This window comes from Bufo gargarizans, chromosome 3 (genome assembly GCF_014858855.1).
Source record: "Bufo gargarizans isolate SCDJY-AF-19 chromosome 3, ASM1485885v1, whole genome shotgun sequence".
NCBI classification, from domain to species: domain Eukaryota; kingdom Metazoa; phylum Chordata; class Amphibia; order Anura; family Bufonidae; genus Bufo; species Bufo gargarizans.
Window position 1 is genome coordinate 594900103 of NC_058082.1, and position 22049 is coordinate 594922151.

General features: G+C 43.3%; 1 protein-coding gene across 1 annotated transcript in view; it reads left to right on the top strand.

Moving 5' to 3' along the window:
- Nucleotides 1-22049, top strand: part of GRIK1 (glutamate ionotropic receptor kainate type subunit 1) — a 248600-nt gene that overhangs the window by 180737 nt on the left and 45814 nt on the right. Inside the window, exon 12 of the mRNA XM_044287731.1 lies at nt 7534-7751. Within this exon, the coding sequence (XP_044143666.1) occupies nt 7534-7751 (218 nt within the window). The remainder of the gene's footprint in view (nt 1-7533; nt 7752-22049) is intronic.

The window sequence follows — 22049 nt, forward strand, 5'->3', positions numbered from 1 at the left end:
TTGTGTGCAATATCCCAAGAAGTCATATCTCTGGAGTTTACCAGCATCCACAGCACACTGTGGGATGCAGTGTCCGCTAGTTACCATTACCTTGGGTACATGACAGTCAGCCCCAACCAGACTCTGCTTGTCTTTCAAGAAATATAAAAAAAAAATCATAAATCAACCATGGTTTATGCACCAGTTGCATAGTTCTTGTGATGGCAAGCGGGTCGCCAAAAGCTCCTTCATCAATGGAAGGACGCATAGTTTTTTCCCCCCCAAAATGGCCGTTTGTTCCATGGATGAAGGTGCTTGGCCCTACAGAGTGTGAACGTTAATAAACCATGGATCATTGTGTACCCTCTGCACTTAGTGTCATGCTCTTCTTGCATTGTACAAAATAGATGTTGTGCTTGACTGGAAGCCGTCTTTGTTTCAATTCTTAAGTGTGATGATCAGACTTTCTCTTTTCTACAGAGCGTGAGCAAAGTCTGGATCAGGATTGGCTGTCATGTCTGCCATATTAAAGAGACTTCAGCAAGTATTGTCTCTGACCCAGATTCCTGATAGAAACACTTGCATGCTGATGTTGTCCTCTATATATTTACTTGCAATGATCTGGGACCTTAGGCCAGGTACCCAAGACCTCTGGCTCTTCGGGTGGGGTTCAAAAGAAGCATGCTTTTTTTTTTTCACAAAGCCCGAAGAGCCAGATGCTCAAAAAACTAGGCTTAGCAAATATTTCTCCAAAAATTTGGTGTCAGTCATAATCTACTGGTCTGGTTAATATTTAATACAAGTTAACTGTATCTAATAATATATAATAATACCTAAAATATAATAATAATATAAAAAAAATAATATGAAGAATTATTATTATTTGTTTATAAAGAATCAAAAGTCCAAAAGCACATTAATAATACGCCAGCAATTGCTTATTTAAAGTTATTAAACTGTATCATGTAAAAGCTGTGTTACCAGAAACAGCGCCACCTGTGTCCATGCACTGCTTCTGGTAATACAACTCTGGTACAGGACCTTCCCCCATACATCAGTGGATGGGACAACCCTTGTCCATATGCCCCATTAGAGCATATAAACAACTGCTGCTGGGTTCTGGTTCTCCTACAACTCGATCATTGGAGATCTCAGCATTGTGGTCTCCGCTTGAAAAAGTAGTGATTGACCAGTTTTGTGTTATTTCTGGAAGCTGAAGAGGTCTGGATATAGGACAAGTGAAGACTTGAGTGTGGGAGGTAAAGATAAAACAAATATTATCTCTTCCAAACACAAACCGACATGTGCATATGAAATCATCCTAATCATCATAGTTTTTCCATCTCCAGATCTCATATCATAGATAGATAAATAGATAGATAGATTTGAGGTGGATAGATATATGAGAGATTATGCTAGAAAATCTTATTTAGAACAGCAAGCTCCAAATTCGTTCTCCTCACACAGTCATAAAGTTACATGATCGAATTTTGCAAACCACCACAAGGGGGAGCTCACTGTATATGGATTTAGACAGCTAACATTGAACACAACAGGGACTGTTAAAATACAGTGATCTCATCCTGTTGGCAGTTGCAAATTAAAGGGGTTTTCCAGGCTCCTGATATTGATGACCTATCTTCGGAATAGGTCATTAATATTCGATTGGAGAAGGTCAAATACCCTGCACCCCTACCTCCAGCTCTGGAATTAGCACTGTGAATGGAACAGGAAACACAGCGCTGTTCAAATTGTAGTGGCCATCCTGGATTACTGCACCTTGGCTCCTATTAATGTGAATCAGAGCTGAGCTGCAGTAACGCAGCACAACCACTACACTTCGAACGGCACTGTGCTTCTTGTTCCATTGACAGTTCTAATTCCAGCATCGGAGGCTACAGGCAAGAACTGATTAGTAGGGGAACGGGGTGTCGAACCCTTACCGATCAGATATTAATGACCTTACCATGACCTCGGCCATAGACCTTACAAGGAGATTTCCCAGTGAGCCGATGCCCAGGGGGCCACCTAAGTCCTCCTCTCTGCCACTGGCTGGGTACATAATGAGCTTGGCCAGTGACCGCACATACCCTCCAGAATTTAACTGCTGTGGCCACATCTTGCCTCCTATGCACTCTGCTCCATATATTTATCAGAGACAACTGGAGTAGGAGGACAGGAAATGGCAGGTATACAATTCTGATTGGATGGCATTTTGCACTATGGTATTGCTGACCCTGCCTATATGTCAGTTTGGACCCCCCGACAACATGGGACCATTTTTAGGATTGTTTTCCAGGCCTACCCCAGCTGAGGATAGATTGTCAATATCAGGAGTCTAGAAAATACTTCTAACATATACCAAACAAACCAGAGACACCCCTTGTAGACTGCTCAGGGTTCAGGGTTCTTGCTACTGATCAGTATGGCTGTCTACAGATGGACGTCTCTGGTTGGTTAGTATGAGTTAATGTGCATATTCTGCTTCCTTTACATACTTTCTCCCATGGAGCATTGCGTGAAAAATTAATCTCGAAAATGCACAGTGTTTCTTCAATGAGAAACAACAGTAACCCCTGGAGGAAGTAGTTCAGTGTTGGGCCCTGAAGGAGGCAGCACCAAGGAAACAAAGCGCCATCTAATTGACATCACTAATGAAATGCCTTGTTGTATGTTAATTATTCATCTGATTTCTTAGAAAAATGTACATTTCTCAGAACCCCCTAGACTGAAACACTCTAGACAAAAGGAGCAATTAGCAAATGATACAAACTAAGAAGCCGTTGGGCATCAGGGGATGCACTTCGAGAGATACTTCTTGAGAACTCTATGGTGTCACTTACAGTGATGTACAGAAGTATTTGAACACCCTGCGATTTTGCAAGTTCTTCCACTTAGAAATCATGGAGGGGTCTGAAATTTGCATTGTAGGTGCATTCCCACTCTGAGAGACAGAATTAAAAAAAATATATAGGAAATCACATTGTATGATTTTTAAAGAATGTATTTGTCTTGCACTGCTGAATATAAGTATTTGAACCCCTTGAGAAAATCAGTGTTAATATTTGGTACAGAAGCCTTTGTTTGCAATTACAGAGGTCAAATGTTTCCTGTAGTTCTTGACCAGGTTTGCACACACTGCAGCAGGGATGTTGGCCCACTCCTCTACACAGATCTCCTCTAAATCTGTCAGGTTTCGGGGCTGTCGCTGAGCAACACAGAGTTTCAGCTCTCTCCAAAGATGTTCTATTGGATTTAGGTCTGGAGACTGGCTAGGCCACTCCAGAACCTTGATATGCTTCTTACAGAGCCACTCCTTGGTTATCCTGGCTGTGTGCTTTGGGTCGTTGTCATGTTGGAAGACCCAGTAACGACCCATCTTCAATGCTCTGAGGTTGTTGCTCAAAATCTGGCCCCATTCATCCTCTCCTTAATACAGTGCAGTCGTCCTGTCGCCTTCGCATAAAAGCACCACCAAAGAATGATGTTACCACCCCCATGCTTCACAGTAGGGATAGTGTTCTTGGGATGACACTCATCCTTCTTTTTCCTCCAAACACGACGAGTGAAGTTTAGAATAAAAAGTTCTACTTTGGTCTCATCTGACCACATGACTTTCTCCCATGCCTCCTCTGGATCATCCAGATGGTCATTGGCAAACTTCAGACGGGCCTGGACATGTGATGACTTAAGCAGGGGAACCTTCCGTGCAATGCATGATTTGAAACCATGACGACGTAGTGTTCTACCGACAGTGACCTTTGAAACTGTGGTCCCAGCTCTCTTCATGTCATTGACCAGCTCCTCCCTTGTAGTTCTAGGCTGATTCCTCACCTTTCTTATCAGTGATACCCCACGAGGTGAGATCTTGCATAGAGCCCCAGTTCGAGGAAGACTGACAGTCGTCTTTAGCCTCTTCCATTTTCTAACAATTGCTCCAACAGTTGATCTATTTTCACCAAGCTGCTTGGCAATTGCCCCGTAGCCCTTTTCAGCCTTGTGAAGGTCCACAATTTTGTCTCTGGTGTCTTTTGACAGCTCTTTGGTCTTGCCCATGGTAGTAGTTGGTGTCTGACTGACTGTGGGGTGGACAGGTGTCTATAAAGAGCTCAGACAGGTGCTACTAAGTTAGATTAATGAGTGGAGATGGACTTTTTAAAGGCACAGCAACAGGTCTTGGAGAGCCAGAATTCTTGGTGTTTCCCAGGTGTTCAAATACTTATGATCAGCGGTGCAAGACAAATACATTCTTTAAAAATCATACAATGTGATTTCCTTTTTTTATTTTTTATTCTGTCTCTCAGAGTGGGAATGCACCTACAATGTGAATTTCAGACCCCACCATGATTTCTAGGTGGGAGAACTTGCAAAATCGGGTGTTCAAATACTTCTGTTCCTCACTGTACGTAAGGGAGTACAAATCAAACCTGTTGACAGTTAATGAGACAGCGAGACGCTCCGAGCTTCCATCGCTTCAGGAAAACATGTAATTGAATAGTGAACATTGCTTCAAGAGCCCGTAGCTGGCATATAGACTGGCAGAAAAATGTTAGAAAATAATTATAGCAAAATACTTCATCACGAAAAAGAACAATCTGCCAGGTAACCCCAAACCCTCGTCACTTCATGTTTCCCTCATGCTGCAAAATATAAGGAATGTTCTTACGTAATGTTCTCTAGAGTAGAGGAGCAGATCTTAAAGGACCTGACCACTGACGGGGGTCACAGAGATTGTTTTTTAGAAGTTTTAGATTAGTCATTGTGTTATCTAGTATACACTACTCACAAAAAAGAATATTTGGCTTTCGGGTGAAATTTATGGAAAACATAAAAAGTTCACGCTACAGTGATATTATATCATGAAAGTAGGGCATTTAAGTAGAAGCAGCAATGGTGATTTCCTCATCTTAAACAAATAATGAAACAAAAGCCAACACCAGTGCTGGGTATACTCCCACAAAAATGTCAATGTCTCAATAACTCGTCATGTTGCCTTGAGCATCAATTACAGCTTGACGGTGACGTCTCATGCTGTTAACAAGTCGACTTATTGTCTGCTGAAGCATGGCATCCCACTCTTCTTGAAGGGTGGCCCTCAAGTCATTGAGGTTCTGGGCTATAGAGTTATGAGCCTCTACATGGTGACTCAGCTGATCTCATAGGTTTTCAATGAGACTCAGGTCTGGAGAAAGTGCAGGCCACTCCATTTGAGGTACTCCAGTCTCCAGCAACCATCCCCTAATGATGCGATCTCAATGAGCTGGCGCATTGTAGTCCATGAAGGTAAAATTAGGCCTGTGTTGTTCATGCAGAGGCACAATAACTGGATTAATGATGTTATTCAAGTAGTATGGGCTGTCACTGTACCATTCACAAAGTTTAGGGCGGTTCTGTATTGACTAGACACACCTGCCCACACTGTAACGCCACCACCAACAAAGGCTCATATGGTGACAACAGTGGCTGATGCATAGTGCTCTCTTTGACGTTTTCAATATCATTGGCGGCCATCATTCCTGCTCAGCATGACTGGACTTTCATCAGTGAACAGCATTGAGGCCCACTGGTCCCTTGTCCAGTGTAGATACTCCCTGGCCCATGCACGATGATGATGCCTGTGGCCAGATACCTTTGCAAATCATCTAGCATGTAAATGATTTTGAATGGTCTTATGTGACACTTGGGTGCCTCTCACCTCTCTTAAATGTTCCTGGATTTGTGTGGCATTCATCATCTGGTTCCGCAGGGCATTTTTCACAATTAAGCGGTCATCAGTGTAGAATGTGGCCAAAGGACGTCCACTTCTCTGCCTTTCTCTGACTCTTCTAGTCTCTCTGTATCTCTGTTCAATCTGCTGATGACACTATTTGACACTCTAAGCTCAGTGGCTACTTCCATCTGAGAACATCCGGCTCAAAGCCTCGCAAGCCAGCATGATGAGAAGAACTGTTTAAATACCAATTCTAATGGAACCAGAAAACGTATTGGGAAATTCATGTATCACTTGTTGTGAATTTTGCTGTTCAGCTCCTTCTCCTAGAGAACAGCAAGTTGTGCAAAAAGTATTGAAACATTGGACATGTGCATTCAAAAGTATAGAGAAGGCCACATTAAGTTCACCTTTAAAGGTTAGAGGGCATTTTAGGTTCATCCTGAAATTTCACCCACAAACCAAATATCCCTAACTTTTTGTGAGTAGTGTATAGGAAAGCTGCGGCACTCGTTATATGGGTTAGGTCATTTAGACACAATAAAGATTGGATATTTAATCATCTGGAATTCCTGTTCCTATTGGAAAGCTGACACTTTCCATGTTAAGGTTTTTTGGTGAATGAATCATAAATGGAGGACACATACATATGTCTAAGATAAAAAAGAAATAATATAAGGGCAGACTAGATGGACCAAGTGGTCTTTTTCTGCCATCAATATTCTATGTTTTAATGTTTGTATGCCCCTCTATTTGAAACTGTTCCTGGCTTTGGCTGCAAAAAACTGACTTCAAACATGTGATCGGTGGGGGTCCAACTCCTTGAGGATAGGTCATCAATAGCAAAAAGCAGACAACCCTTTTAAGAAACCTAATCAAGGAAGCCTGGCCTAAAGCTCCTGAGAAATGACTCATTGACTCCTTCGCTCTTGTAACAGAGAGACAGAATATAAGAGGCCTGTAGGTTGTGAAGCACAGTTAGGCGGTATGTGATATTACTATGTGAGGATAGATACCTTTTGTCCAAAAGTTCATAGTCGGAGTTAGGACCTCAAATTGTGTTCTAGTCTGTTTTAATTAACTGTGAAAATGTTTACCATAAAATGAGAAACAGACACAAGATAGATAGATATGAGATAGATAGATAGATATGAGATAGATAGATAGATAGATAGATAGATAATAGATAGATAGATAGATAGATAGATAGATAGATAGATAGATAGATAGATAATGAGTGGACTTTATCTGGTTGCACCAATCTCTGATAGTTCAGGAGATACACACAAATAAATTGAGGTCATTTTTTGTCATGTCATAGACTTCCACCGCCGGTGAGGTCCCAGCAGAAAAAGTTGCTTTACACTAATGTAGCTATATCACCTTTAAACAATTCTAAATATAATATCTAAATTGCAGTTAAAATATTTTCTAAATTTTTTTACAACTTATACTTACTTTACTGTCAAAACAGGTTGAATGTTCTTAAAATATCCAGTACACTAAAACAGGGGCAGTGTTAAACCGTGTAAAGTGAGGTATAAAAGTATTCTCTTTCATAATTAAAGCAACTGGCCTGGTCACCCACAGTAGCCAATCAGAGCTTAGCTTTCATCCGTAACACTGATATGAAATATACAAAGTTTCTATAAAAGTGCTTTTTGACCCTAAAATCATACAGTACTGTAGATGATTGGGTTAAATCGAACAACCTAAAGCTTTGCTCCTCTGTTGATTACATTGAGAGGGGTACATAGATTTCCTGCAGGTCCCCTCTGTATAAAATGTCATTGTGTATGTCCCTTAAAGTCTTGTTTCATAACGCTCGCTATGTCTCGCAACAGGATCAGAGCTAATGCCCAAAGCCCTTTCTACCAGAATAGTTGGAGGTATCTGGTGGTTTTTCACCCTGATCATCATCTCTTCCTACACGGCAAACTTGGCTGCTTTCCTCACGGTGGAGAGAATGGAGTCGCCCATCGATTCTGCAGATGACTTGGCCAAACAAACCAAGATCGAGTACGGGGCTGTGAGAGATGGATCCACCATGACCTTTTTTAAGGTAAGGAGTAGTATTTCCTTTAGGGTCCATTCACACGTCCGTTTTTTCTTTCCTGATCTGTTCCGTTTTTTCAGGAACAGATCAGGACCAGATCTGGACCCATTCATTTTCAATGGGTCCTGGAAAAAATCGGACAGCACAATGTGTGCTGTCCGTTTCCGTTGTTCCGTTCCGCATGTCCGTTTAAATATAAAACATGTCCTATTCTTGTCCTGAAAAATCGGATCCTGGTACAATACAAAGTCAATGGATCCGCAAAAAACGGATGACATTCGGATGTCATTCCGTATGTCATCCGTTTTTTGCGGATTCCGTTCCTGGAAACACATAACAAATTTTTTTTTTTTTTTTTTTTTTTCAATTTTTTTTCAAAGAAATCCAAACAACTTTATTTGATTATTGAAATGTATACATGTTTCCGTTTTTTGCGGATCCGCAAAAAACGGATGACATACGGAAACATTTTCAGGAACAACGGATCCGCAAAAAACGGACCGTTTTTCAGGATGAAAAAAAACAGGACGTGTGAATGGACCCTAAGTGTAAGTGGGGATTTTAAGGCCATGTTCACACAGCACAGGTTTGCCATAGGCAAATCCACCATGGGTTTTTCAGAAAATCTGCAGCAGAAATGCAAAGCTGAAACAGTCCGAACAGTGCTTATAATGTGGATCTACACTGTGCAGTTGGTCAAAATTTAAATACTGTAAATAGCAAGGTCAACTTAAAGGGATTGTCTACTTCTTTACAAGTGATGGTCTATTGATATTTATAAGCTGTCCTGCAGTAGTTCTGATGCCGAAACTACACAACTCTGTCCAGCTCTGCTCCCATTCACTTAAATTTTACAAATCAGTTTTTTTGTATTTTCTAATTGTACATTTTTTATTCAATTTTCTGCATGGTAAGATGGCTACAGCCATCTTGGCTAAGCTACTGTTAACAGCCGTTCAAATATGTGGTTTACAGCAGGGATATGGACATAGGAATCTGTATTCAGAAGATGATTTATAGACTTCTTTAGGTCGTGTGGTGTGATTTCACAGGACGTTACAAATTCTCTGCATAGCTATGCATAGCTGCATAGTGTGGCTTCCATCAGACTAATTTAGGCATATTTCAGATTAGTAAAAGACCTATATACCTCAGGACAACCCCTTTAACGCTTAGGAGGTTTTAAGGCAGATTCTCCTTCAGTTTTTTTTTTTTAAGCCAAAGCCAGAAGTGGGTTAGAAAGGATTCAGAAATATAATGGAAGGACGTCTGCAGCATCGAAACTGAAGTCCCTTGGGCCCACCAAAGGAAATGATTCTGAGGGCTCAACCTCTGTGTCTATATGGGACCTTAAAGGGAACCTGTCATCAACTTTATGCTGCCCATACTAACGTCAGTATAAAGTAGAGACAGGTGAGTTGATTTCAGCAGTTTTTCATTTAGAATTTAAAAGTAAGTGGTTGCTGAGAACCGACATCACAATCATTGCAGACTGGGCCTGGAAAAGACTCACGGCCACCTGAGAAGAGTCATGGTTATTCATAAATTCCTGCTCTCCTGCCCACCTGCTGATGATTGACCATCTTCTACCTAGTTCTCTCCCTTTATCTCTAGGAAAGAACTGCCAATCATCAGCAGATGGGTGAGAGAGCAGGAGATTATAATAACCATGACTCTTCTCAGGTAGATTTGACTCTTTGCAAGGCCTGGGCTGTAATGATTATAAAGCTGGTTCTCGGCAACTACTTACTATTAGCCCATGAGGGACACACCGCTAATATCAGCATTTCTGTCACTACTTTATGCTGTCTTCAGTGAGGTCAGCATAAAGTTGATGTCAGGTTCCTTTTAAGGCCCTGTTTTACTAGGGGTGCATTATTGTCAGAGCTTGGGCTCCCCGGAGGATCCTATGGTGATCTGGTGGGCCAGTCCGACCCTGGACATCTGCTTTTCCTTCCTGCTGGATCCACTTCTGACTTTGGCTGAAAAACCATCTAAACCTCCAAAACACTCTTTGTGAACCTAGCCATAGTCTTGGAGAGCAAAAGTAAACCAACTGAACCCTGAAACTATTTAGATAAGAACAAGAAACATGATGGACATTGCCTCTTAGTTCACTTTACATTTCACCAACTACATCCATACTAAGAATTGGAGGATGTATTTTCTAAACTGCTCAATTATTTTGAGTGGATGACTAATGCCATCTCCGTTGTCTGTGAAGACCGTAAAACATTATGTTGGACGTTTCTTCATTTTTTTTTTTTCAGCGTTTCCTCTATTTACCCTGCACCAGCACAAATCCAGGTTACAAAAATGTTATTGTTCTTTCATTTTGGTTCCTAAGAAACCAGTGAACTCTCGTTGCTATTCCAGTTTGCTTGAAATTAGTGTTAATTGAAGAATTCTCGGCTAGATAATTAAGGAGATGGTGAAAGACAAGAGCAGGTGTATGCATGCATAACTTGTGCCGGAGAAGGGATTTGTTCTGATCTGTTCAGGTTAAAGCAATCTCATTTTTGAGTTTGCACTAAAAGGTTTTAATTCTACTTTGGTGACTTGTTTGACTCTGAATGATTACGTCAATCAGAATTTATCAGGGGACTATAAGGCATTCCACAGCAAGACAAATGTTATATTATCCATTAAAGAGAGATATTCTTATATAAATATGGTGGAACTTGCATATGAAAGGGGTTTCCAAGGACTTGATATTGATCAATGCCCAAGATAGGCCAAAATCAGAACAATGGGGGTCTGACACCAGACACCTTCGACGTTCAACTGCTTCAGACAACCTCCAACACCAGAAACTATACAGTGAATTGAAGGCTTTGTCCACTGTGTGGTTCCAGAACTGATGCACCTCAGCTCCCATTCACTTGAATGGCTACTAACAGCTAATCGGTGGAAGCTCAGAGGGTTGGACTTCCACCAATCTGATATTGATGGGCTGTCTTGAGGATAAGCACCAAGAAACCCTTTTAATTCTTACGCCCAGCCAATAAAGAGACCTGTGTGGTCATTGCAAAATCAGATAGAATTGGATCTATTTTTCTAATTAAATATGCATTATCGCAGCTGAGGCAATAACCTGCCAAAAGGTATAATTCACTACAATGGTGTCCCAACAAACAAGTTCACAGATTGCCACCATTAAAACATAGCCTTTATTCTAATCACAATTAAAATTGAAATAACCCTCTAAATGCAAAAAAAAATAAGAAAAATAATTGTGAAAACAAAAAATCCCAAGAAATAGGAAAGATAAAAGGGGTAGTTTTGCATAGGTGTAGACTGATAGTTTTCTGGGACTCTGTCCCTAGGTCTCACCCTGTTCTTGATGCCCTACCTACAAAACGGAAATGCCGCCCCGATAGGGGCGATCCCGTATCAGAAACCTATCAGAAATATATATAGCAGTTGCCACAGTTAGGTTTAAAGGGAACCTGTCACCGGGACTTGATGTATAGAGCTGAGGACATGGGTTGCTAGATGGCCTCTAGCACATCCGCAATATCCAGTCCCCATAGCTCTGTGTGCTTTTATTGTGTAAAAAAAAAAATCTGAGATGAGTCCTGTCCCGGAGATGAGTCCAGCGTGAAGGAGCCCAGCACCACCCTGCATCCTCAGAATCTCCTCCTTGCTCCCCGACATCAGAAAGCCAGAGTGCTGTAATCTCGCGATGCACGAGCTAGCGCATGCGCAGTGTCGTCATAGTGTTCCTTCCCTGTGCTGGCCTCAGCCTCAAGGAAGAAACTGCGTATGTGCTAGCTCGCGCATTGCGAGATTACAGCGCTCTGGCTTTCTGACGTCGGGGATCAAGGAGAAGATTCTGAGGGGCGGTGCTGGGCTCCTTCACGCTGGACTCATCTCCGGGACAGGACTCATCTCAGATTAATTTGCATATGGATCAAATCATTTTTTTTACACAATAAAAGCACACAGAGCTATGGGGACTGGATATTGCGGATGTGCTATCGACGATCTAGCAACCTACATCAAATCCCGGTGACAGGTTTCCTTTAAATCACCATATATATATGTCACGGACGGTGTACAGGAAACAAGACAAAGCAACATGCATATATGACTGAGTGGATCCAAAGCTAAGGAACCAAAAGGGAGACCCCTGCACAAGACCTGAGACTATCCCTGGCTGCTCAGCCTATGCAAAGATCCGAAAGGTGGAGGTTTGCATATCCACGTACCTCAACTATATACCCCTGAACACCCTACAATAGTGAGGGGACACGACCACCGGCTCCCTACTCCAGACACGGAGGGAGTCAGGGTCACCTGGGATCCAGCAAACAGAAAATAACAGATAAATGTTCAGCACTTAACTTTGTAGCAGACAGGAAAACAAGATCAGCATGCACACACACTCCAAGAGGAAGTATAAGCCGCCCAGCAATGCACCATGGGGAGGGATTTAAAGGGAAGCAATTAGTCCAAACCCATGACAGCTGAGAGAGGCTAACGAGATGAGGAACTGAACAGCACAACAAAGAGAACTCAAGGAGGAGGTTCTGAAAGGCCTCTGTCAGAGCTTCTCAGCTGTCTGGTTGTGACAGTACCCCTCCCTCTACGAGTGGACTCCGGACACTCAGAACCCACCTTCTCAGGATGGGACCTATGGAAAGCCCTGATGAGACGAGAGGCCTTAATGTCCGTCACTGGGACCCACATCCTCTCCTCAGGACCATAACCCTCCCAATGAACAAGGTACTGAAGAGAACCGCGAACAAGACGAGAATCCACAATCCTAGAGACCTGAAATTCAAGATTCCCATCAACCATAATCGGAGGAGGAGGCAAAGGCGAGGGTACAATGGGCTGAACATAAGGTTTCAATAAGGACTTATGAAAAACATTATGGATCTTCCAAGTCTGAGGAAGATCAAGACGGTAGGCAACAGGATTGATGACAGACAGGATTTTGTAAGGCCCAATAAACCTAGGACCCAACTTCCAGGAGGGAACCTTCAATTTGATATTCTTGGTAGACAACCACACCTGATCACCAACATTCAGGTCCGGACCAAGCACACGTCTCTTATCTGCCACACGCTTATATCTCTCACTCATGCTCTTTAGATTATCCTGAATCTTTTGCCAAATAGATGACAAAGACGAGGAGAACCTGTCCTCATCAGGTAAACCAGAAGACCCCTCTCCCGAGAGTCCCAAACTGCGGACGAAACCCATATGCACCAAAAAATGGTGATTTATCAGAGGACTCCTGACGACGGTTATTTAAAGCAAACTCAGCAAGGGACAAAAAAAGAACACCAATCCTCTTGATTCTCCGCCACAAAACAGCGCAGATATGTCTCCAGATTCTGATTGACGCGCTCTGTCTGGCCATTCGACTGCGGGTGGAAAGCAGAAGAGAATGACAACCGAACCCCCAAGCGAGAACAGAAAGCCTTCCAGAATCTGGAAACAAACTGCGTGCCCCTATCAGAGACTATGTCTGAAGGAATACCGTGCAATTTGATAATGTGATCAATAAATGCCTGCACCAGGAAAAGGGATGAAATGCACCATTTTGCTAAAACGGTCCACCACCACCAGAATCACAGTCTTCCCCGAGGAACGAGGCAGGTCCGTGATAAAGTCCATGGACAGATGTGTCCAAGGACGGGAAGGAATGGGTAAGGGAAGGAGAGGACCTGATGGCCGTGAATGAGGGACTTTCGCACGAGCGCAAGTCTCGCAGGCTGCCACAAAACCCTCAACCGACTTACAAAGCGCAGGCCACCAGAATCTCCGAGCGATGAGATCCAGTGTGGCTCTTGCCCCCGGGTGCCCAGCAAGGACCGTATCGTGGTGTTTCTTAAAAATCTTGTGTCTTAAAGTGAGAGGCACAAACAACCTCCCAGGAGGACAAAGATAAGGAGCCTCTGACTGGGCTGCCTGCACCTCTGCCTCCAATTCAGAAAAAAGAGCAGAGACCACCACACCTTCAGCCAAAATGGGACCCGGGTCTTCAAAATTCCCGCCTCCCGGAAAACAACGTGACAGGGCATCTGCCTTCACATTCTTAACTCCAGGGCAGAACGTGACCACAAAATTAAACCTAGAAAAGAACAAAGACCATCTGGCCTGTCTCGGGTTCAGACGCTTGGCTGACTCCAAGTAGGCCAGATTTTTATGGTCAGTAAATACGGTAATAGGGTGTCTGGCTCCCTCTAGCCAATGGCGCCATTCCTCAAAAGCCAACTTGATGGCCAACAATTCCCTATCTCCCACATCGTAATTTCTCTCTGCGGAGGAGAGTTTTTTCGAGAAAAAGGCACACGGTCGCCATTTGGCAGGAGAGGAACCCTGAGACAAGACCGCACCCACACCCACCTCAGAAGCATCAACCTCAACTATGAAGGGTAAAGAAATATCAGGTTGCACCAAGATGGGAGCGGAAGCAAAACTCTCCTTGATATTAGAAAAAGCCTTACGCGCCTCTACTGACCAAGAAGAAAAATCTACCCCCTTTCTGGTCATATCAGTGAGTGGTTTAACAATAGAGGAATAATTCAAAATAAACTTCCTGTAATAATTGGCAAAGCCCAAAAAACGCATCAGCGCCTTCTGATTCTCAGGAAGCTCCCACTCAAGCACAGCGCGGACCTTCTCGGGGTCCATGCGAAAACCAGAAGCGGAGAGAAGAAACCCCAGAAATTGAATTTCTGGAACCGCAAACACACATTTTTCCAGTTTGGTACAGTCTTAGTAGCAACCTCAGAAACAGATGTCGTGAGGCAATTCTCTCTGCAAAAGTCACTCCAACCATTTATTTGCCTCGCTTGCCAATCAATGGTGGGGTTATGTTTAGTGAGCCAGGGTAGCCCCAACACTAGAGGGGTAGGTAATCCGCTAAGGACGAAACATGACACATCTTCAACATGAGCATCACTCACAATTAAACGGATATTGTGAACTATGCCCTTTAATGATTTCTGAGAAAGTGGAGCGGAATCGATAGCAAAAACAGGAATATCCTTTCCCAAAGTGCGCACCTGGAAACCATGAGTTATCGCAAATTGATTATCAATGAGATTGACCGCTGCTCCACTATCCACAAAAATCTCACAAAAAATGTTCTTGCTCTCTAGCGCCACCCTAGCCGGCAGGACAAAACGGGAACTACAAGCAAACGGAAAACCTTCAATTTCCGCCTCAACCCTGCCAATAGTAACAGACGGAACATTTTTGAAAGATTTTTTCCTGTTTGTTTCTTTATTACTCCCAGAAAACTGCCTGAAGCTCCTAGAGGGACAAATATTTGCCAAATGATTTATACCTCCACAACAAAAACAAACCCTCCCATGCGAGCTGAATCTTCTATTGTCAGAAGCAATCAACCCCAGCTGCATGGGCTCCTGCTCAGAAGGGGCTGACGGCGACTGAGACCCCTGCGCACAGAATGGGACCGCTGCACTGTCCTGGGACTGAGTATGACAGGAAGGGGACATCTCTCCTCTCTCTCTAAGACGCCTGTCAATACGAACGGCCTGAGACATAGCAGAGTCCAAAGAAATAGGCCTCTCATGAAAGGCAAATGCATCTTTCAATCCCTCTGAAAGACCATGGCAAAATTGACTTCGGAGTGCAGCATCATTCCAACCAGTATCAACTGCCCATCTCCGAAATTCTGAGCAGTATATCTCTGCGGATTGTTTACCCTGGCATAATAGACGTAGTCTAGACTCAGCCAGAGCAATACAATCCGGATCATCATATATCTGACCCAGGGCTAAAAAGAATTCATCCACTGAATGGAGAGGCCGTGCCCCCTCCGGCAGCGAAAAGGCCCAGGACTGAGCGTTACCTCTGAGCAGCGATATAATGATCCCCACCCTCCGTTCCTCATCACCAGAGGAATGGGGAAGAAGGCGAAAATGGAGTTTGCAAGCCTCTCTAAAACGCACAAAATTCTCACTACCCCCGGAGAACGTATCCGGGAGCGAGATCTTAGGCTCAGAACAAACTCCATGAACGCAAGCTGAACCGGTCACTTGAAGCTGAGAAAAAGTCTTACGGAGATCAGCTACCTCCAATGAAAGACCCTGGAAGCGGAAAGTGAAACCGGATCCATGCTTGAGACGGTTTTGGCGGCTTATAATGTCACGGACGGTGTACAGGAAACAAGACAAAGCAACATGCATATATGACTGAGTAGATCCAAAGCTAAGGAACCAAAAGGGAGACCCCTGCACAAGACCTGAGACTATCCCTGGCTGCTCAGCCTATGCAAAGATCCGAAAGGTGGAGGTTTGCATATCCACGTACCTCAACTATATACCCCTGAACACCCTACAATAGTGAGGGGACACGACCACCGGCTCCCTACTCCAGACACGGAGGGAGTCAGGGTCACCTGGGATCCAGCAAACAGAAAATAACAGATAAATGTTCAGCACTTAACTTTGTAGCAGACAGGAAAACAAGATCAGCATGCACACACACTCCAAGAGGAAGTATAAGCCGCCCAGCAATGCACCATGGGGAGGGATTTAAAGGGAAGCAATTAGTCCAAACCCATGACAGCTGAGAGAGGCTAACGAGATGAGGAACTGAACAGCACAACAAAGAGAACTCAAGGAGGAGGTTCTGAAAGGCCTCTGTCAGAGCTTCTCAGCTGTCTGGTTGTGACAATATAGCATCAGCCACAGTTAGTATACCAACTCCTTGGATAGAATATATTTCAAGGGTCACTTAAATGGTGCCCCATATTAATATCAAATATTTTTAGAGTGATAATAACTCCTGATGTCCCTGTCCCAACGCGTCCGCGGTGGTGTCGTCTGCGGTGGTGTGCTAGCGGCACCACCGCGGACGCCAGGCCCACTCCGGCCCCCTCCTCTCTGCTGAGCTGACAATTGGCATCTAATCTGGGGAAATCGATATTATAGATATCGGGCGCGCAAGTACAAGTGTTTATATTGTGACAATTGATTGATTTAAACACTGTGTACATAACAAGATAAAGTTAAATAAGCCTTGCTCTTTGTTTTTGTTTCCGTGTGTCTTCCTTTATTTTTGGAGGACCACCAGACATAAAGGAATGTAAAAAAAAGTCTAAGACAGGTTTGCCATGCAAATGATGGGAAAAAAACGGACGCGGATGAAAATCTTGTGTGCCTCCGCGTTTTTTAGCGGTCCCATTGACTTGAATGGGTCCACGAACCGTTTTCCGCAGAAATAATAAGACAGGCTATATCTCTTTGACTGACTGGAACCACGGACGTGGATGGCAAACGGTGCACTATCCGCATTTTCAACGGCTCCATAGAAATGAATGGGTCCGCACCTGAAACGCTAAAATCGGCAGAACGGACGCGTAAGCAAACAACGCTCATGTGCATGAGGCCTTATCATGAAATTGATGTGTATGGTTTCTCAGCTCCAAACAATTATTGCTTAAAGTGTAGATATTATTTATTTCTCCTATCAACTATTGTCAAGATGTCCCCTAAGGAGCCCTGTGATTGAAGGGGCGAAATGCGTCGGGACAGGGACATCAAGAGTTATCATCACTTTAAAAAGATTTGATATTAATATGGGGCACCATTTAAGTGACCCTTGAAATATATTCTATCCAAGGAGTTGGTATACTAACTGTGGCTGATGCTATGTATATGGCGAGTTAAACCTAACTGTGGCAACTGCTATATATATGGTGGTTTGACATTTGATTTGTTTATTATTGTTGGTGCTTATGGTAGTCTATCAACTAATCTACAGTAGTAGGTCCTTTATCCCTTTATCGGGGCCACCCCAGGGGCATATAGGAGGTTCCTGATACAGGATCGCTCCTATCGGGGCCGCATTTCCGTTTTGTAGTTAGGGCAACAAGAATAGGGTGAGACCTAGGGACAGAGACCCAGAAAACAATCAGTCTACACCTATGCAAAACTACCCCTTTTATCTTTCCTATTTCTTGAGATTTTTAGTTTTCACAATTATTTTTCTTTTTTTTTTGCATTTAGAGGGTTATTTCAATTTTAATCGTGATTAGAATAAAGGCTATGTTTTAATGGTGGCAATCTGTGAATACTAATTTAATATGCAGACAGGTCACTGTCTGCCACAAGATCATCACACTCCTCTTCTGCTGTTGTGGTAATTTTCATGATCTGATTGGAAACAGTATTTTTTATCTCTATATTCTTTTCACTAACATATCTCATGAGTGAACAGGTCTCTGCCCACCTTAAAGTCGGTATACATGTGCTTATCCCGCAGTAATGACTTGTCTAATTATGTGACTGGCTAAAGACACTTTTTACCTGTCCACTTTATCATGCAACCCATGTCTCGTGTAGTCTGTTCCATGCCTTGCCATCCACATTAGATAGCTGACTCCTCCATCAGACGAACATACACGTGACTGAACAGGGAAAGGGAAGAAAGCCATTACAGGACACATATGGTAGTGGCGTATTTCTTTGAGAACAAAAGGAATGGGAGTTTAAACCCAATTGCCATCTCCTCATATATCAGCCATAGAGTCACCCCCCCATACACATTAGATGTCCATCCAACATTTATCTAATATACTGTATATGGCCAGGTTAAGTAAGGTAATAGGTGTTTAGATCACTGACCCTGTACAAGGCCAGATTATAGGATGGGCAGAAGAGGCAACGCATTAGCGTTGATCTTTCCTTCGAAGCCTCTGTAACTTCCATAGACTCCAGTGTAGAGGGCCATGCACATGCATGCCCACTTCTCTTAAATGTGGCTGCAATTGGGAGTTAGTACAAGTCCGGGCCCTAAAGGTTGGAATGGGGTCCTCCTTCCTAATTTGCCTCTAGTTTTATCCTGTTGTTGTTATCATTCCATAACTACCCATGATATGCAGCCCTCTCCCCAGTGACATACTCACGTTAGTGTCCAGGTCACTGACTTCAGCAAGGCAGGCATATACCTGTCCTGCTACTACCATCATTTGGATAACATGGTCTGACATTGACTAATGTTATCCTATGTACATGATGACACTGCCCCTGTCATAGGCAGCTTCCTCCTAGTAAAGCAGCACGCTCCTCTTCTGCTGCTCTCATTACAATGGCCAATCTGGTTGGCTACTCAGCTCACAACACTGCCCCTATTATATTCAGCTCTGTCCCTGCCAACATAATCAAATGAGTGGACAGGTCACTGCCTCCATCAAGATCAGCACACCCTTCTGCGACTGCTGGTGTCATCATTTCCCTGATCTTACAACATTATGACACTGCCTCTGTCATGTGTAGCCAGGTCCTTGTTAATATAATCGTACAATCAAATATTCCCCTATATTTTATGTTCCTGCAATCATAGATTCCTCTTCTGCTATTCTTTTGATTCCCGTGATCTGACACTGCCCCTTGTTATAAATAGTGATGAGCGGCAGGGGCAATATTCGAATTCGCGATATTTCGCGAATATTTCGGCGAATATTCGCCATATATTCGAGAATTCGCGAATTCATGATCTCCAGGCATTATTTTCTTGATTGCGAAAATTCGCATACAATTATTCGCATAAAAATTCGCATGGGCTGATATTTTCACAGGAATCGAATATTCGCAATTACGAATATTTTTTGCGATATTCGAAATATTTGCAAATTCTCGAAGTGCCGATATTCGCGATTAAAATTCGCAATTCGAATATTCGTGATCAACACTAGTTATAAAGCGATTCAACCTTTAATTTAATTACAAATTACACTGTCAGCGTATATATTCCTCCTTTGCTATGATTATCGTTACAGTGATCTGTCACTGCCCCAGTTACAACCTGCCTGGTTCTTACAATGTGTCTGGGTCACTGCCATCCTCAAGTTCAGCATACTCCTCACCTGCTGCCACCATTATTCCCATTAGCTGGTTGGCTACTCATTTCATGGCACTGCCCCTTTTACATGTAGTTCTGCTCTCAATAACATAACTGTAATAATATCAGTGGACAGGTCACTACTTACCATAACATCAGAACACTCTTCTGCTGCTGTTATTTTGTTATTCCCATGGTCTAATACTGCACCTGTCATACACTGTCAGCATATATTTAACTTTTGCTGTGGTTGTCATTAAAGTGATTTGTTGCTGTCCCTGTTACAATTTGCCAGATTCTTCTAATCTGTCCTGGTCACTGCCTCCCTCACGATCAGCATACTCCTCTTCTGCTGTCATCATCATTCCGATTAGCTGGTTGGGTACTCATTTCATGACACTTCTACTCTTAATAACGTTAATGTGTGCGTGGGCAGGTCAATACTTGTCATAAGATCAGAACACTCTTCTGCTGCTGTTTTATCATTCCTATGATTTAATACTGCACCTGTCATACATTGTCAGCATCTATAAATATTTCACACAGAAAAGATTCAACCAAATCACATTTATAAATCAAATCAAACTAAGCATAGAAAACGAACGTGACTTAAAAATACCTTTAATGTTAAAGTAATGGGTATTGGTACAACGGTACCTAATAACTAAGAATACGTGATGTAATCCTCCAGGGGAGATATGTTAATAATATGGCAACGGGAAAAATATTCATCGAGAAAGGAGGATGATCGGGGGACCACAGGGGATACTATCCCTGTAATACTCTGGTCTATCCTCAGCCCAGGGTTACCCCCTAGTGGTGGAGGTTCCCTGTTCCCGTGCCTAATCCTAGAATATCCCTGTTAAAACCCTATAGAAAGAGAACGTAACAAACAAAAATAGATAAAGAAAGAAGATAATGCATAAATATATGGATAATGTCTGGTGCACCGCAGGTAATCATACACCAATTCTTCCTTAAACGAAAAACCCCTACGCGTTTCACCTAAGGCAATGATCATCAGGGGGTGAGAAGGATAGCACAATGATGAAAAATAATGATGATATAGATTTTTACTTAGCTCCCCGTCCAGATACAAGGAAACATTGATCTTGGCTGAATAATGATATCCTGAAAAAATTTCAAAAATAAATGTCACCCAAACAGTGCCATACATAGTGATGCCAGGTAACATAACGTAAATTACTGCATGCTGCCAAGAAATTGATAGCCCAATGTTCCAGGAAAGCTGGGGAGCTGCCAGGCCTATTACTACCCATTTATAATTAGTTTTTCCCGCCTCTACACTGAGATCCGGCGGACGCCGCATGCGTCACTTCCGGTGCCGTGGAACGCACCGGTGGAACGCATCACGTGTCCGCGCGCCACTTCCGGTGCTTTGGAACGCACCATAGAGCGCATCGGGTGATTCTATGCGATCCGAAGGTCCCAGGGAGGCGCAGTTACTGCGCATGACTGAGACTGGAGATGCGGTGCCAGGTATTGGGGGAAGGAGCTACCTTATCGGATTACTCGGGTAGACACTGCCTGATAAGTACAGAGTCATCATAAAGGCCTAAGTTAGCTGGGGGATGTAAGGATTAGAATCATAACACAATTTAAAATAAGGCATTATTAGTATAATTAAGATACCAGGATGTAAAAATAACCTCAAGATTCCGAGGGGATATTGTCACGGAATGTGTACAGGTAACAAGGCAAAACAACATGCATAAATGTCTCGCTGGATCCAAAAGCTAAGGAACGAAAGGGAGACCCCTGTAGAAGACCTGGCACTTTCCCTGGCTGCTCAGCCTATGCATAGATCCGAATGGTGGAGGTATGCATATCCACGAACCTTGACTATAAAGCCCTGAGCACCCTACAATAGTGAGGGGACACGACCACCGGCTCCCTACACCAGACACGGAGGGAGTCAGGGTCACCTGGGATCCAGCAAACAGAAAATAACAGATAACAGTGTAACACTTAACTTTGTGGAGGAGAGGAGAACCAGATGGGCAAGCACACATACTCCAGGAAGAAATATAAGCCGCCCAGAAAAGCATTCTGGGGAAGAATTTAAAGGGAAACAATTAGTCCAACACATAACAGCTGAGAGACGCTAATGAGAGGAGGAGCTGAATACCACAACACAGAAGTCAAGGAGGAGGTTCTGAAAGGCCTCTGTCAGAGCTTCTCAGCTGTCTGGTTGTGACAGTACCCCTCCCTCTACGAGTGGACTCCGGAAACTCAGAACCCACCTTCTCAGGATGGGACCTATGGAAAGCCTTGATGAGACGAGAGGCTTTAATGTCCGTCACTGAGACCCACATCCTCTCCTCAGGACCATACCCCTCCCAGTGAACAAGGTACTAAAGAGAACCGCGGACAAGACGAGAATCCACAATCCTAGAGACCTGAAATTCAAGATTCCCATCAACCATAATCGGAGGAGGCAAAGGCGAGGGTACA